Here is a 17,442-nt window from a genome sequence, read left to right as displayed (position 1 = left end):
TACATGTATTGATATATCTACATATACAAAAATCTACACATTGATCATATTTACTCAATATCTACATATTTTTAAAAGTATTAAGAGATAATTTTAAAGAAAGATGGTATTTCTCTTTGCCTTGGAGGTGCTTGGAGATTTCCAACTTTGGGCAACGAACTTGTCCCCAGTCTGACTATCTAAAGGCTCTTACTTTTAGATCTACCCCTTGTATTTGGCTGGTTCCTCTTAGCAGTTTTTCCCCAGTACCTGTGTGCAGGCTGGTGATGTCCCCTCTGCTTTGTTGAGACTTCATCTTTCTTGCTGCTGAACACATAGTTCTGACATGAGGTCCGTCACCATGTCATAACTTTGCTGCTTTGGCACAATAAGCAGGCAATGCCTGGACTCTGGATCTCTTTCCTAGCTGTAACAATGCATCCATTAGACAGTCTTGTCACCACATGTCTTCTCCTCTTCTATCATGTCAAGTCATATTTTGGAATTGCCCAAAAGTCTCCTTAGAATAAAAAGTCAGTTTGTATCTGGCTATAAGTCTTCTAAACAGAAAAAGGAAGTGTGTGTGGTCACAGAGATAATGCTGCCCTGATGTCTGGATGTCTTTTTCTTTTTAAAAAAAAACCCAAACCATAGATTTTCCTAGCCTTTCCCTGATTCTCCCACTGAATGTGACAGAACAAAATTGGCATATTGTATCAGACCCTGTGAAAATAAGAGCTGACTCCCCCGCCCCCACCCCCCGCCCTTCCTTCTTGCAAAAAGATGTAGTTATGATCTACAAGATTTCAAGACCTCTGGCTGTGTGACCATGAATCAATCCTAAACAGCACAACTTGGAATCCCTGAGGCCATTGCTTGTTATAGCTCCACCATGTAAGCTCACCAGGCCTTAGAGGAGTCTTTAGCTCTTCAGAAAGGCTCCAGGATTTCAGAGTACACTTTTCTAGGATAACCTTTCAGACACACTTGGGAGGTTTTACAGAACTCGAGAGATCCCAGTTCTTCCAGCATTCATTGCTCCAGTTGAGCACCCTTCAGGATACCTAGCCATAAAGACCTAATACCTGCAAAGACTCTCGTCTTGGCTTTCACAGTGAGATTGCCCTGGAGTTGTGGATTTTGGCAATCAACCTTAGAAGTTTGTACCTTCAAAGATTTGCCATCAAAAAGACTTGTCTGGGAAGCTCTACTGCACATGCATGAATTGTGCGTCTGTCACAAATGTAGCATCCATCGGTCAGCCTAGCTTCAAGTTCTCTGGAGTCCCATAAGATCTCAATAACTGTATTTATATATGGAGTTTGCACTTAGATGCTTTGGCTGGCAAGAAAGACTAAACTATCACATCTCCGTTACAGACAACAAAAATGTAGGATTTCCAGTTTTCCATTATAATTTACTTGAAAAGAACAAGCCCTGCATCAGGATGAACATACAAGTTGTCTTAAACAAAGAAAAAGTTTAGAATACCACCATTGTGATGTCAAAGTATACTCAGAACTTTCAGCTGCCAAATGACTTCAGCATTGCTGGTAGTTTGGATTAGCTGTGTTTCTAATTCAAAATTAATGAATTTACAATAGCCGTATACTCTCATCACTACTCTATAATAAATCTGTATTTCTCTGTTAGTGTCAACTTTACAATTACATTTAATGTTCTGAAGCCCAGGAAGTGCTTGGAAAAATAGTCTGTCTTTTTATGCACAAACCAGATCAAACGCAGCAGCATTAGTCAGCATTTCTTTTTCAATCTGTACATAATTCTATTATATTTTAGGCAGTTCTATCAAAGCATATGATTCTGAGCAACAGTCTTACAGAGAATAGCCCTGTTGTGTTTGTGTCGGTTCACGTCTTTGTCTGGTCATGAATCATGGACTACCTCAGCAGAAGACTTTAACAAACCTACAGCCTCTGGCTTAAGCATTCATCTTATTAATCATCCCAACCTATTTCTGCTCTGATTTAAAAGCATATTTTAAAAGGAATGCTTAACTGTAATGAATTACAAAAGAGTTTAATTAATTCTATGAATATGTGTATTGATTTCTGTAAAGCCTTTTTATTTGGGGATCTTCTTTCAATGCAACTGACTGCTTTCAGTGCCGTAGCAGTCTTCCCAGTGTCCAGATCCTGGGGCTACATCTGTATTATTGAATAAAAAAGAGCAAAGAACTGTTCTCTAACACCAAGGCTTAGGGGCCATATCCGTATGACATAGCCTTTGGCTCCAGGTCGCCCCTGAGCCTGGAGCCAGGTCTCCTCAGGCTCTTGCAGCACAATGGTGATTTTTATGTGCCATTCTGCAGGTGGAGCAGGGGTGATTCAGAGCAGTGTCTGAAATGTGAGGGGTATATTGCAGCCTACAAAACAGCTGCTTTTATGACCTGCGGATGCTTAACATGTTATGCCTAAAAGGTAGTGGAAGAGCAAGCAGAGATATTTGCAAGTACATGGACTGTGTGTTGAAGGTTGGAGGGGACTGTGGAGGGAAGGGGGAGCCAGAGCTGCTGTTGTCATGTTCATACTGTGTGTCAGGACTGACAGCTCTTCAAAGAGTGATTAAGTTATTTCACAGGCTGAAATGGGCAGGCATTTAGGAGCCTGCCTAGTAGCCCTGTGAAAGTGTCCCCTTTGTGATGGCACTTGGGCAGCTAACAGTGGCAGTGGATGCTGTGAGGGGATATTGACCCTTGCCATGCAATAATGTTCAACTGTTTTCTCACTGTGACTTGCCACAATTGAGCTTGAAAATAAATGTTAGCTTCTTCACTATGTTATAATTGTGTATTAGTTTTATCTGATAAGCTAAAGACAGAGTTGCAATCAGCCTGTCTAGGCTAAAATGGGCATGTCCCACTTTCCTCCCTACATTTTCCCATCATGATCCTTCCTCAGAATGGGTTTCCCTAGCTCTGCAGAATGCTTAAATAGTGATGGTGGCATGGCTGAAAATGAACTCTATGAAAATAAATGTTGCTGTACAATCAGATCATTCAAATACTCATGAAGCTTGTGATTACCGATGATGACACACAGAAACAAGATGGGAACATGTGGCTGAGATTTGAAGGGAGAAGGTGGTGAGGAAGGGAATCTTTCCTTTTGAAGGCAATCAGGAAACAGAAAGACTGAAGCCAAAATACTACAAAATGAAATTGTACTCCTTCCATCCATTAGACAGTCTTGTCACTTCATGTCTTCTCCTCTTCTATCATGGTGGGTCATATTTTGGAACTGCCCAAAAGTCTCCTTAGATAACAAAGTCAGGTTGTATCCAGCTGTCCATAAGTCTTCTAAACAGAGAAGTGAAGTGTGCAAGGTCACAGAGATAATGCTTCCCTGGTGTCTGGATGTCTTTTCTCTTTAAAAAAAGAATACATAGATTTTCCTAGCCTTTCTCTGATTCTCCCAATGAATCTAACAGTACAAAATCGGCAGTGTTTTTCCCCTCCTATCTTCCAAATAACTCAAAAACCTACCTGGCACAAACAAAGAATAGACCAGGAATTAGGTCTTAGGGATCGTGTTTGAGAGAAGACACGAGTTTTCCGTGCAGTCAACTAGAAGACCATTGAGACAAAATATTAACATTCAAGGTGAATTAAGGTCAGACTAGAGTGATGCAGGACTCTATAGGCCCTTGCACAAAACCTGTTCAACATTTTCTAAAGGAACATGTGATAAGAATGTGGAGAAAAGCCATGTTGAATTAACTGTATCTCAACATCAATATGTGAGAGACTGGTCTCTTTTGTAGTGAATTTTGTTCCTTTAATGAGCACAAAAGTAAGAAATTCCTTTAAGAAAATAATTACCTCTGAAAAATTAAAAGCTCTATTGGTATTGTTGTCCAAAAAACTCTGCAGATAATAATAAGAAATATTCATCTAAATGTTCCATGTTATTTTATCATACCATATTGCACAATAATGTAGAGTATCTTCTTCAGAGAGGTTTTAATGTTTATAGCACTAAAGAGACTCCACACAGTTGTCTCTAGAGCTAATAAACCAAGTTCATGTCAGACAACTTACAAAATTTCTCATTGGGATTGATTATTTCTGTATCACTTTGTATCCAGTGCAATGTGTGCTCTGCACACCTGAAAGCAGTTTCCATTCCTTCATGTCCCAAAGGAAGGAATCAACAAAAAATACTCTGCTGGAGGCACTACTCTTTCCTATGGAAAAGGGAGACTTTAGTTCAGCACTGTCAACAACAATAGAAATTCTCTTCCTTATTGTGTTGGTTCCAACTGAAATAAATTAATGTGTTGGATTGACTCCTGCAGGCATAAATTTTCCATTTTGAATTATATTGTGGCAGATACCAAGGACAGAGTTGGCAGTGGTGACTGGTTTTAAGACCCTTTCTAAACTTATTAGGTTAAAATGGGAAAAGAGATTGAAGAAAGGCAAAGAAATTGCCCTTGTAGAAGCAGATGATTTTTTTTTGTTTGTTCTGCCTGACAAATTAATTCTGGAAACATTACTGGAAAGATAAAATTTGACCTAACTAGATGTGTAATTTAGAGCACTTATCCACCTTCCCTTTATAATTAATGTAAGGAGAATCAATCCATTGTGAGATAAGTGTCTAGAATAGTCGCAGCCTTTTTTATTTAATATTCGTGCTTAATCAATTATGTTCTGTTTACAGGTTTTATCTGGGGTGAAATTAAACAGATGTGGGATGGTGGACTACAGGACTACATTCACGATTGGTGGAACCTCATGGATTTTGTAATGAACTCCTTGTACTTAGCAACAATCTCTTTGAAAATTGTTGCATTTTCAAAGGTAAACTTTTTTTAAAAATCATCAAAATATTTTAGATAAATGAAAATAGACTTTTTCAAACTTTCTTCTTTATTTGGAGGTTCTCAGGCTTAGCAATGCATGAGATGTATGATGTTCTTCATTGAATCTTCTGCTGCTATGATGAGAAACTACACCAGGATAAGAGCAAAGAAAACATTGTGATTTATACTTTTTTCTTCTTGGCCCAGGCAATCTTTTGTTATCTGATCCTGAACAGTCATACTGTCATTTTCTTGGAAAAGGAAAATCACTGGTAATGTTTAATAATGTTTGCACAAAATTATGGTTTGTGTTAGTCTTTGCCTATTTTTTAGTAAGAAATTATTGGCCCTAAGACACACCACGCAAAACTTCCAGACAGGAATACAAGAAAAATATTTACTTGAAATTGGAGGGGGCCGGGGGGGGGGGGGCGGAGGGAGGCAAGCTAAACAGCAAGATTTAAATTTTGTTTGAGAATTTGTTATAAGTGCAACATGAAAAAGTAAAGCTGAAGGGGATAAAATGATCACTTGAGGGTGGGTATGTTCATTTTCTCATCCTTTTCATGGACATTTTATGAATAGTTTTATATTCCCACTGTTTGAAGTATCTTACAGCAAAAGAGCCCTTCTTTCCAAAGCTATGGAATATTTTGCATTTTGTATGTATTCAATATGAATCCATAATATGATAGAAATTCCTCATAAAATGAAATATTTTAATCAAGAAATGGTCTCAAGCTCAAAGAGACCACATCTGAAAGGAAATGAATGCATTTAGCATCTATCATGGAGCTCTTATCACATCCAAGTAAAGATAACAAGCCCATTTTTACTGGCCACTGTGATCAGCATTGTATTTCAGCTGTTTCAAGTTCCCTGCCACCAGCTGCCCTGTATGCATGGAAGGAGTCTCTCCTCTGCCAAGATCCCTTTGGCTGGGAAAAGAAGAGGAGGCAGGTGTCAAGTAGCTGGTTACAGCTCCCTATCCTCAAACAGCAGTTGTTCCTGCTGCAGCTCTGCCATAAGTATAGAGGAACACAGGAACCTCTAATTTATATCATCTTGTGTCTGTTCACAAGGGTCCACATGTCACTCGATCAGGGGCAGGGAAGAGGAAACACCTGTGATCTGTTGACATACCAGCTTCCTCCTGTGACAGAAGGTTTCTGGTGTACTGGCTCTCTGGCTGCAAACCTTTGGAAATCTTCTCACTCAAAGAAATTTGGAGGCGTTGCCTGCAAGATGCTCAGAAGCGTGAGGAGAGCTGTCATTTAAAGCTCATGAAATGCCTTTTTTACACACAAGGATGTCTTAGCATAAAGTGACTGGAAAATAAATAGCCATTTCACTGTCCATGTAACAAAGTGAGCAGATCATTGAAAATGCATATTTCCAAAGCATTGGAGATGGACAATTATTCACTTTAGAATAATATTAATTAGAAGACATTATAATCCTTTCATCTCCCAGACAGCTTGGTTATGGTAATCAGATTCCAAGGTGACAGTATTTTGGATAATGTACATCCATTACTCTCCAAATTAGTGCTTGCATGCCAATCATAATCAACACAGTGCATAAAACACTTCGGTTCTGCAGCTATTATATTTATCTGTGTGTGGTTTTTTGTGTGCAATGTTGCACCCAAATACCTGTTAGTTCCTTAAAAGGGCCTCAGTTGTGGTAGTCAATTGAAACACATGATGATGTAACGACAAGAGTAATGCAAGTGTAATTTAATACCCAGCCCCATTTCCTTCAAATACCTACAACAGAGTTCCTCACCCCTATGCCAGATGAGATTGGGAGGATGACAAATGTAACTAGTATGTTTTGATGTAAAGCTTTTATTTTCATTTCCTAAACCTTGCAAGACAGGTTTTTCTAAAGCACAGCTTTTCTGTATTTATTGAATCAAAAATATAACCCCAGTTCTTAGATGTATTCTACCATCTATGAATCAGCTCAAGCCACCTAAGAAAACATTTTAACCAACTCACTTGAATAAAGTTATGAGAGTGTCCTTGTACTACTCTCCTGTGTGATAAATGTTTCCAGAGAAAAACATAATGTTTATTGCCCATTTGAGGCTCTCTGACTGACACAGCAGTTAAGCAGATGGATACTATTTACAGCAGCTGATAGGATAGTGTAAAATACACCAAAGAGTGTAATTTCAGGATAAGAACTGCTAAGATAACTCAGAGTTATCTGTTTCATTGCCAGTATTCAAATAAAATGAGTACATCTCATATTTTTCAAAGGGCTATGCTTTTTGTCTCTGAATGAATATCAACATGTGAGGTCTTTTTAAATTATCCAGTATATCCGCTGAAAATTCTGTCTCCACCATAAATAGTGTCATTATAAAGAGTGCATTGTCACATATTTTATGAGAGTACAAGATGAGAGATTTTAAGCAACACATGTGTTTTGATGGAGGGTTATAAATACAATTAGAAATTGTGCTCTAAGAAAAAAATGGTGTTTTTTATGGTTTTGGAAGATTCATTTTGTACTGATGCATGAAGTTAGGTGCAGTGCCAACTTATGTGCAGACCCTGCTTGCTTTATCTTAAATATTTGTTAAACCTAAACATTGGAGCTAGTGCTGCTTGTTTCCAATTCTGCTAGAAATCGCATGCGAGTTCATATTACTGATTATGTGTCTCAGCCACTGACATAAAAAACTAGTAGGGAAACAGACAAGAACTCTAAAAAGTAACTAAAAATACATTATTTTTCTCAGTGTTTACTGGCTTAATGATCACTGTGTCAAATCTACTCTGTTCATTAGTAAATAAGTTTATATTTCTCTTCTGCCACCAGTTCTGCCAAAGCTTACATCTTATATGTTTGCATTGTAATGTGGCTTTGATTGATGTTTCACCAGATTCACAGACCATATACATAGGAGGATTAACACCTCTCCCTCCCCAAAAAATTATAAACTCTATTCCTCAGTGCAAATACTGTTTTAAAGCTCCTCCTGTCCTCTTCCTACCGCTGCTCTGAAATTCAGCACAATGATTGCAAAGATTGGGACATACATTTTGAAAAAGGAAGAGTTCACACTTGTGTATGACCTTTCAGGAAAGGTTTTAAGGTACTTTTCCCAAAATGGATCTTATTTAACTTTTCTTTTTTGTTATCAGAAACAAGGAGGTCACATTTGACCAAGGTCCAACAGCCCATTAAACATTCAGGTAGCCTGACTTAGATGTCTGTTTGATTTCTCTTGGTGCTTTTGTGGGATCTACAGTTCATGATTTTTGTTTTCATGGGAAAACAGTGATCACTCAGCTTTTTTTTTCTCAAAAATGGTTCTGATATTAGATTTGCATTTAAATTCCTTTGAGTAAGGATCAAGAATTATTCATCTTGTACTCCCTGTGTTTGTCTTGAAAATATTCTGTTTATATGCTGCTTAATTTGTTTTCTGTGCATCTTAATTTTCCATTGATGTCCATGTACATTTCCTTCAACAAGCCAATGAGAGGTATTAGTTAATCACATTAAGTTATGGTTGGCTTTTTTACATGTCAAGAGGTTGTGTTTGCATTTGAAGTGAGGACAGAAATTCATCAGGGTCAGAAAATATTGAAGGAAGACTGAAAATATCAACATCATAATTTACAACAAGCTCAGTGTTGCTATATTTGCTCTTACCACTTTCCATTTCCCAGAACAATAACCATTTATTTCTTCTTCATAGAACAGAAGAATATCAACAAGCATGATAGAGAGAACAAACACTTCACTTCTGCATGTTTTGGGTTGTTTTGTCCTAAAATGCAGTTTTTTCTTTTTTTCATATTTTCACTCTTTTCTGGTTTTAATATTCGTAGTCTTTTTGCTCCTCTGCTTTCTTTTCCTTTTCACATGTGCACTTCATTGTTTTCCTGGCCCTGCTTTGATATTTTGAGATTTGTTTTCAGCATCCTCTCGTCAGTGGAGTAAGTCGGGTTTTGTTGTCAGAGCCCTTTTATACTCGTCATCTTCTTTATATTATTTGCTGTTTTCTTTCAGCTAGTATATTTCACAGATCATTTCCAAACTTAATTCTCAGGCCTTCACCTTTATCACTATTTCTCAGCCAAGTACTTCCATTCTCTTCAAACTAAAATAACAGCCCTCACTCTCTGCTTACAACCATGAGACCTTTTGCATTGTATCCACACACGTGGGAAGCACTTGGGCCCAAGAAAGGCAGAGTCAGTTAAGCTGAAATACCACGGTCGTGCCTTTGATTTCCCTTTTGCACATAAGGGGTCATTTGATCTTTCCTGACTGTTTTAACACGCCAGTTTTGTGTCTCAATCCAGAATGTTATAGATAAAGTCTTTTCTTCTCACATTTCTCCTTAACCTTATCTCCTCTAGAAAAGGTGACACTGGATACATTTTGTCAGACCACAACTATAAGATAACCTCTCCCCTACAACAATAGTCAATGAGGAGCAACAGAGAAAGTTAAAGAGTAACTCATCTGACCTGTTTGGGATATCTGCTTTCCTACTACTCTCGAAATGCCCATTTTTCTTTTCTGACTGTAAAAGGAGGTGACAGAGCACAAATGTGGTTATTCACACCTAATTAGTTTAACTTAATCCTTGTTCTCTTACTGTATCATATGCTATCCTTATTCAGTGTAGTGTAGTTCCATGTTTTTCTCAGAACCTTAGACATTTTTTTCCCCCTGGTTATTTAACTTCCATGGAATCTGCCACTACTTGCCTTCATCTAAAATACATCTGCAGTTGGATGCTTCTGATTCTCTACCAAAAAATCCATCCTTCTTAGTTTCAAATATCTTCTTTAAATTTTTTCATTGTTTTACCTTATTCCCCCAGCACACCTTGTGCACTTTTCCTTAATCTGAGCATGTACTGTACTGTTAAACACCTAATCTTTGCTTGTACTGACAGTTGTTCCCAGTTATTTAATAGGTACATATCAGGGTTGTAAAGTGCCATCAGAATTCACAGTAATGTAGTGTATAATACTATTCAAAGAAAGGTGTTATAGAAAACATGCTGAGGAGTTCTGGTGTCTCTTTTCTCAATAAACACGGAAATTTTTTTCTTCTTCATTTTCTTCTTGCTTTTATCTCTTAGCTGATGTCTCTGCTAAATCGGTTCTGTTTTCTGCTGCCTGTTAGTTCATCACTGATCTTGAATCAGTCAGAACTGAACTGAAGGGCAACAGCAGACGAGGCAGAATAGCATCTCACTTGGAGCTACAGTGTCAAATTCAGTAAGACTTGATTTTACAGCATGATCGTTAGGGAGAGGATAGTCTAGAGTACTGACCTATGACAGCAGCAGGTCTGAATTTAATTCCATACTCTGTAGAGAACAAATGTCACTGATGGTTGAAATGTAAGGCTGAGTAATTCTTAACTCTTCAATGGACTATTATTCTCGTTTTGCAGTTCTCATCACCAAATTGACAAGACTATCAGATGCTATGGCTGCTTGTATATAAGTAAATAAAACTGTTCCAGGGGTTGATGTCAGGATCTGGGACTGTCTCACCTGCACTACCGGTTGGTTAGAGCAGCTCTGGTGTGGTGGGGTCCTGTGCCATCTAGCACTGTCCAAAATAATGCCCAGTTCCTATCTGCAATTTGAATCATAAAATCAGAGAATCATAGAATAGTTTGGGTTGGAAGGGACCTTAAATGTCATCTAGTCCAACCCTCCTGCAGTGAGCTGGGATACCTTCCACTAGATCAGGTTGCTCAGAGCCCCGTCCAGCCTGACCTTGAATGTTTCCAGGGATGAGGCTCCTACCATCTTTCTGGACAACGTGTGGCAGTGTTTCACCACCCTTGTTGTAAAAAATTTCTTCCTTATATCTAGTCTGAATCTACTTTCCTTTGGTTTAAAACTGTTACTCCTTGTCCTTTTGCTACAGGCCCTATTAAAAAGTCTGTCCCCATCTTTCTTATAAGCCACCTTTAAGTACTGTAAGGCTGCTAATAAGGTCTTCCCAGAGCCTTGTCTTCTCCAGGCTGAACAACCCCAACTTTCTCAGCCTTTCCTCATAGGAGAGGTGTTCCAGCCCTCTGACCATGTTTGTGGCCCTTCTCTGGACCCGCTTCTACAGGTCCATGTCATTCTTGTGCTGAGGACTCCAGAGCTGGACGCAGTTCTCCAGATGGGGTCTCACCAGAGCAGAGTAGAGGGGGAGAATCACTTCCCTCGACCTGCTGGCCACAGTACTTTTGATGAAGCCCAGAGTACGGATGGCTTTCTGGGCTGCAAGTGCACATTGCCAACTCATGTCCAGCTTTTCGTCCACCAATACCCCCAGGTCCTTCTGCACAGAGCTGCTCTCAATCCCTTCATCCCCCAGCCTGTATTGACACTGGGAGCTGCCCCAGCCCGGGTGCAGGACCTTGCGCTTGGCCTTATTGAACCTCATGACATTCACATGGGCCCACTTTTGAGCTTGTCAAGGTCCCTCTGGATGGCATCTCATCCCTGAGGCATGTCAACCACACCACTCAGCTTAGTGTCATATGCAAATTTGCTGAGGGTGCACTCAATCCCACTATGTTGTTGATGAAAGTATTAAACAGTGCTGGTCCCAATATGGGTCCCTGAGGGACACTACTCATCACTGATCTCCATCCAGACATTGAGCCATTGATCACTACCCTCTGTATGTGACCATCCAGACAATCCCTTATCCACCCAATACTCCACCCATCAAATCCATATCTCTCCAATTTAGAGAGAAGGATGTTGTGGGGGACTCTGTGAAAGGTCTTACAGAAGGCCAGACAGATGACATCTGTGGCTCTTCCCTTGTCCGCTGATGTAGTCACTCCATCATAGAAGGCCACTAGTTGGTCAGGCAAGACTTGCCCTTGATGAAGTCATGCTGGCTGTCTCAAATCACCTCCCTGTCCTCCACGTGCTTTAGCCCAGCTTCTAGGAGGATCTGTTCCATGATCTTGCCAGGCACAGAGGTGAGGCTGATGGGTTGGTAGTTCCCAGAATCCTCCTTCCTACCCTTTTTAAAAATGGGCGCAGTGTTTCTCTTTTTCTAGTCACCAAGGACTTCACCTAACTGCCATGACTTTTCAAATATCATGGAGAGTGGCTTGGCAACTGCATCAGCCAATTCCCTCAGGACTCTGGGATTCCTCTCATCAGGTCTCATAGACTTATGTATGTTCAGGTTGCTCAGGTGGTCTTAGACCACTTTGAGAGCAGTCACCTTCCTTGGAGGGTGAGTGTGGTGGGGAAGTGTTGTGATGCCTGGCCATGTTGTTTCATCTGGCCCCAGTGACACAGAAGAGACCCCTTCACTGAGGGCGTTCTCAGCACCTCTGAAGGATGCATCTTGGTGGCGTAGAGTAGGTAAATACAGACTGCATCATAGTCCCTTTTTGAAATCTGCTTCATATTGTATTATCCCATCCTTTTAGAGTGCTTCATAGCATAGATTCTGTCCTCTGGTATGTTCTGTAAAACAAATTAGTGAGACCAAATAAATAATAATGAGTCTGCCACAGCAGTTAAACCTCAGTTCAAAGTAATATCTTTCATCTTCCAAGATGGCTAGAGCTGGAACAGTAAAGAGTCACAGTTCCAGGGATCAGACTCTTTGGTAATAAGACACACAAGCAATTTGCCATGGTTCATTAATAGAGAGCTTTTTCATCATTGGTCCAGTGTTAGTGATTAAGCAATATACTTATTTGTTGATTAAACATTTTCTTCCAACTTACCAAAGTTCTTGTGGGTTTCTATCCATCGTTGTCATATCATCGCTGTTCTCCAAAGAAATAATGTACCTGATTACACAGCTGACTTTTTCTATAACTCTAAAAAGCCAAGTTTTCAAAAACTGATCCTTTTACTCTCAGTCATAATTGTTAGACTTGGTTTTGCTACTGTGGAAATTATAACCAAATGCAAAACGCAGGCAAAAAGACTAGAAAGCATAGACCATCCTGCAGATAAAAATGAAGGACAAGGACGTGGGTACTGCCCATTTTTTGTTTTGCTAGAATAAAAAACTCTCCTGAAGACATGTTGCTTTCCAAAAGACGTTTAGTTTTATTGTGCTATGTGCAAATTAATTGACAGCTTATAAAGCAACTGACATACTTGTTAATGCATAAAAGTAGAGGAGTAATTTCTTCCTTTCTGCTTGTTTTCAGTATAGCGGGTTAGTTCCACGGGAGAGCTGGGACATGTGGCATCCAACCCTGGTGGCTGAGGCCCTGTTTGCAATTGCAAACATCTTTAGCTCCCTACGCTTGATCTCATTATTCACTGCAAATTCTCACCTGGGACCTCTGCAGATATCTCTAGGAAGAATGTTGCTGGATATTTTGAAGTTTCTTTTCATATACTGCCTTGTGCTGCTAGCTTTTGCAAATGGATTGAACCAGCTCTACTTCTACTATGAGACAAATGAACAGGGCAACTGCAAAGGAATACGATGTGAAAAGCAGAATAATGCATTTTCAACGTAAGTGGCTGATCTATTTCTATCCTACTCCCCTGCCCCCAATATTTTAATCACTGAGATGTTGTTTACAAGGAAGAGCCTGTCTGTTTTCTATTGGCATTACAGTTGTGTCCTGACAGACATATCTAGAACTACTCTAGTTAAAAAAATATAATTGCATCACTCTGTAATAATCTTCATCCCATACCACAGTGAAGTCTGTACAAATCAAGATATCTCAAAAGATAAAAAGATAAAATAAAGAGGAGGGGAAAATAACATGACGTTAGAAAGTACATATTCAGAATTAAGGGAAAAAGCTTACCAGATCTGAGCTTGCTTATCCAGGCAGCTGTCACTCTGCATTTCTTCCATGTCTACTTGCAGGCATAAAGTAAGTTTGGTGTACTAAAACATGAAGATTCCTTGTCAATGTGATAAACCAAGGCGGGAAAAACACTCAGTCCAAATTTCTACTGACTGAATCTACTCCACAAGATCAAATAGTGTATTCTGATTTCTGGTTTAAAGTTTATTGATTTTTCTTTCACTTAAAAATAAATTTTACTTCACTCTGTTCTGTAGTTCATGTATAGTACCAAACACTACCAAATGAATACTAATTCTCTATCTCGTCTTTTCAACTTCCAATCTGAATCAAACTCTGCTATAAATACCTGTTCCCTGATACCTTCTATGAATTCAGGTGTTTTTTAAAATATATTTGTTACCAATGGCTTCCTTCTCAAAGTAAATAAAACCATAAAAGTAGCACCTTTTATATCATCTTAATCAAGTTACTTTTCTCAGGCACAGCATATTTATCTTGCATGTTATTAACATCTCATGCAGGTCTAAATTTTGAGTGATCTGAACAGAAAAGCACAAGGAACTTTCTCAGAACTGAACACTGAGAGGAGCAATATTATGCATCTGGGAAATAGTGGGTAACTACTGGTACTAATGACAGAAGATGGTGTCAAGGCAAACCATGATGCGTTATGAGCCTTTTCTGCAGCTGTGAGCAGGGGAGAATACTCCTTGTTCAATTTGTGCTCAGACAAGTGTAAACCATACAAAAGCCTCCAGAGCAGTATTTTAGCACTCATATACACTATACTACAGAAGCAGAGATTCAGGACCTACTGTTTCTATAAGTAAAAGCGTACTGCCCTCTCAGGTATATCTGTAGGGCAGCACTGTACTGGATTGCACAACAAAGTTACATTTCAGGCATGATATCGCATGGTGGGAAAGGGCTGAAGGGTTAAGTTTTGCCCAGTTCTGGACAGTGGGTCCCATCGCGCAGGACTGCGCGGGGTAGTGTAAGTCCCAGCAGTTCAGCAGCCTCCCTGCTCTGGGTGCAGTGGGGACAGAACTGGTGGCCCACGCATCCTGTCCAGGTAACCTGGTTCTGGTGCCAAGTTGAAGGAACAGGAGGGAGGACATGTTGAAAGCTCACTCTGATTAGTCCCAAGATATAGGATAGGACTAGACAAGCAGAAAATTTTGCTCCAAACTTTTCAGGGGCAAAGGGTCTAACCAGGGCCCATGCTTATGACACTATAGTGTAGCTGACATTGTACAAAAGTGAAATTGTGTCAAGCTATCTAGTTGCAGAACATTTTTTTAAAGTTGGTTATTGTTAATTTAGCTTCCTAGCTATTATCCCATACTTCGCTAAGGGCACATCATATAATTTAGTTATAAAAGCACAAGTTTCATTTGAGAGCAGCATGTTTGTCTTTTTAATGACTCCATTCTTTGCAAAACAAAACATACCCTAATGATAATAATATCTTTCTAATTATACAACTTGTTTTATCTCAATGACTCTCAACACAAATCAGAAATTGCACAAACTGACAACTCCAAGTAGGTATGAGGATACCATAATTGTTTTAACATCTTGGTGAAACACAATCATAGAGTTACTTTTGGATCCTTATTCTACCCTCTACGGTCAAGGCAAAGGGTCAAAATACTTCAAAGGTAGGTATCCAAAATAAGATCTGTAAAACTATATTTATCCCTCAGAAGTTTGAATTAAAATCAGCCTTTTACTTGCAGGCTTATTTATAGGTTCAGTATTATATATATAGAGGGTTAGATTTGAAATATTAAGCCATTGTTTCACTAGAAAGATATTCCATATATGTTGCCTCTATTGTGATAAATATCATTAATCTCAATCAAGTCAAGGACTTTTGTGTGTTTGGGGAAAAACTGAACAATCTGAAAAGTACATGTATTCTTATTATACAGCTATTCCTTTTGGGTTTTGTTTTTCAGATTATTTGAAACGCTGCAGTCATTATTCTGGTCTATATTTGGACTCATCAATCTCTATGTGACCAATGTGAAAGCAAGGCATGAATTTACTGAATTTGTTGGGGCCACCATGTTTGGTACCTATAATGTAATCTCTCTGGTTGTTCTTCTCAACATGCTTATAGCCATGATGAATAATTCTTACCAACTTATTGCTGTAAGTTTTTCCTTATCCTTAGGTCATTTATAATATATAACTTCTCTCTGTTCCTACCTCCTATTTTTCTGGCAGTAAAACTTTTTTACAGACAGGATATTGGGACAAATTCTCTGATTTCTTCTAATTCTTTTGCACTGTTCTGGAAAGACACAGAAACCAGACCCCAGCTGGATTGAGCAAAGGGGAATTTCCCCACAACACTGAATGGGGGAGAGATGGCCCTGCTGCAGAAGCCATCTCAGGGGTTGAGAAGGGAGTCTTGAAGCCTCTGGCAAGTGACATGGGCTACAGCCCTGCCCAAGCTGCACTGTGCAGGACCTCTCCTGAGAAAGAAACTCTGCCAAAGGTTGTTCTGTCTCTGCTTTATTTTTAATACACTATATTTATTAACCTTTAAAAGGCTGTTATTTTTTGATTTTTATATAGCTTTTATATACAATTAATAGAAATTGGATGCCCATGTTTCATGGACAATTTTGGACTCATTAGCAATTCAAACAAAAGGTCATGACTTCTCATTCAGCAATGTCCTCTTTTCTCCTTTAATGAAAACTGACTTTATCGTTATCAGAGGTATTGGCTTGTTTTTATTTCTTGGCTATCTATTGAGGAGACTAATGAAAATAAACACTACTTCATTGTATGATAGTTGAAATATGATCATGCAGAAAGCAAACAAATAAAGGAAAGATTCACAGTCTCAAGATTTTAAAAGATGCCTTTTTTCTAATCTGGAAGCTACAAGTTTTTCCACAAAAGAAATACTGACTACATGTGTTTATATAATGCTAGTTGGTAAAGTCTGGTACACAATATCACAACATACTATCATTCAAAAAAATTCAGACTGCAGGTAGAATACCTTTCCTACTACAACTTCTAAATTACTGTTTTGATTACTGTGTATATAGCTAAATACTAAAGGCTGGCACTAGACTTGTAGTTTAAGTTCTTGGCTACTATATTTGTTGTCCAAATCTGATATTAGTGATTTAAATTTTTTGTTCAGCTGCTAGGATTTAGCAATCTTTCCATGAATTTCAGTTTTCATTTTTTTCAAACTTTTCAAAATTGTATAGTATTATATAGACTCCAGAAGACAGAAAATTTCAAATTAAAATAATAATAATAATAATAATAATAATAATAATAATAATAACCTATGCCAAATATATAATTCTGAAGTAGGAGGAAAAATAGATACTCAATGCTTTTAAGTAGCCTCGTGATTTGTTGGATAACCTATGTGATTTTCTGGGGCTGGCAATTACTAAGAGAGTGCATGAGACTTTCAGACTTGTTGAAGCTGGTATGCAGTAGAGTAATTAGAGTGATCTATGTGGAATAATGATGAGCTGCTATTATAACAAAATATCACTTCCAAAAATGTAGCATTTTTCTGCTTGTAATTATCCATTGTTGTTTGGAAGACTTTTAATTATTTAAAACCCTGTAGCAAGGAAGGAAATGTTGAAAGTGGATATATACTGTACATATCTAATATCTCTTTACTGAAGTAAAGCAGCTTAGCTTGCTTTGTGTTAAAGACCTTCTGTCAAAAGAAGATGCCAGTATTTTAAAAAGAAAATTCATTAGTATTTCAGGGTTGCTCTAGTTTTAGGATTTCAGATTTTTGTAGATGTTTTTTCACCTCCTTAATTACAGCAACAT

At 38.6% G+C, this 17,442-nt stretch overlaps 1 protein-coding gene across 1 annotated transcript in view; it reads left to right on the top strand.

Annotated features, from left to right (window-relative positions):
- Positions 1-17,442, top strand: part of TRPC4 (transient receptor potential cation channel subfamily C member 4) — a 103,632-nt gene that overhangs the window by 74,022 nt on the left and 12,168 nt on the right. The window contains exons 4-6 of the mRNA XM_086481906.1: positions 4,665-4,804; positions 12,988-13,301; positions 15,573-15,768. Coding sequence (XP_086338032.1) covers positions 4,665-4,804; positions 12,988-13,301; positions 15,573-15,768 — 650 coding nt within the window. The remainder of the gene's footprint in view (positions 1-4,664; positions 4,805-12,987; positions 13,302-15,572; positions 15,769-17,442) is intronic.

Source organism: Leptosomus discolor, chromosome 1 (assembly GCF_034619465.1).
Source record: "Leptosomus discolor isolate bLepDis1 chromosome 1, bLepDis1.hap2, whole genome shotgun sequence".
NCBI classification, from domain to species: Eukaryota; Metazoa; Chordata; class Aves; order Leptosomiformes; family Leptosomidae; genus Leptosomus; species Leptosomus discolor.
Note: the sequence above shows the minus strand (reverse complement) of the source record. Positions and strands in the feature narration are given on the sequence as shown.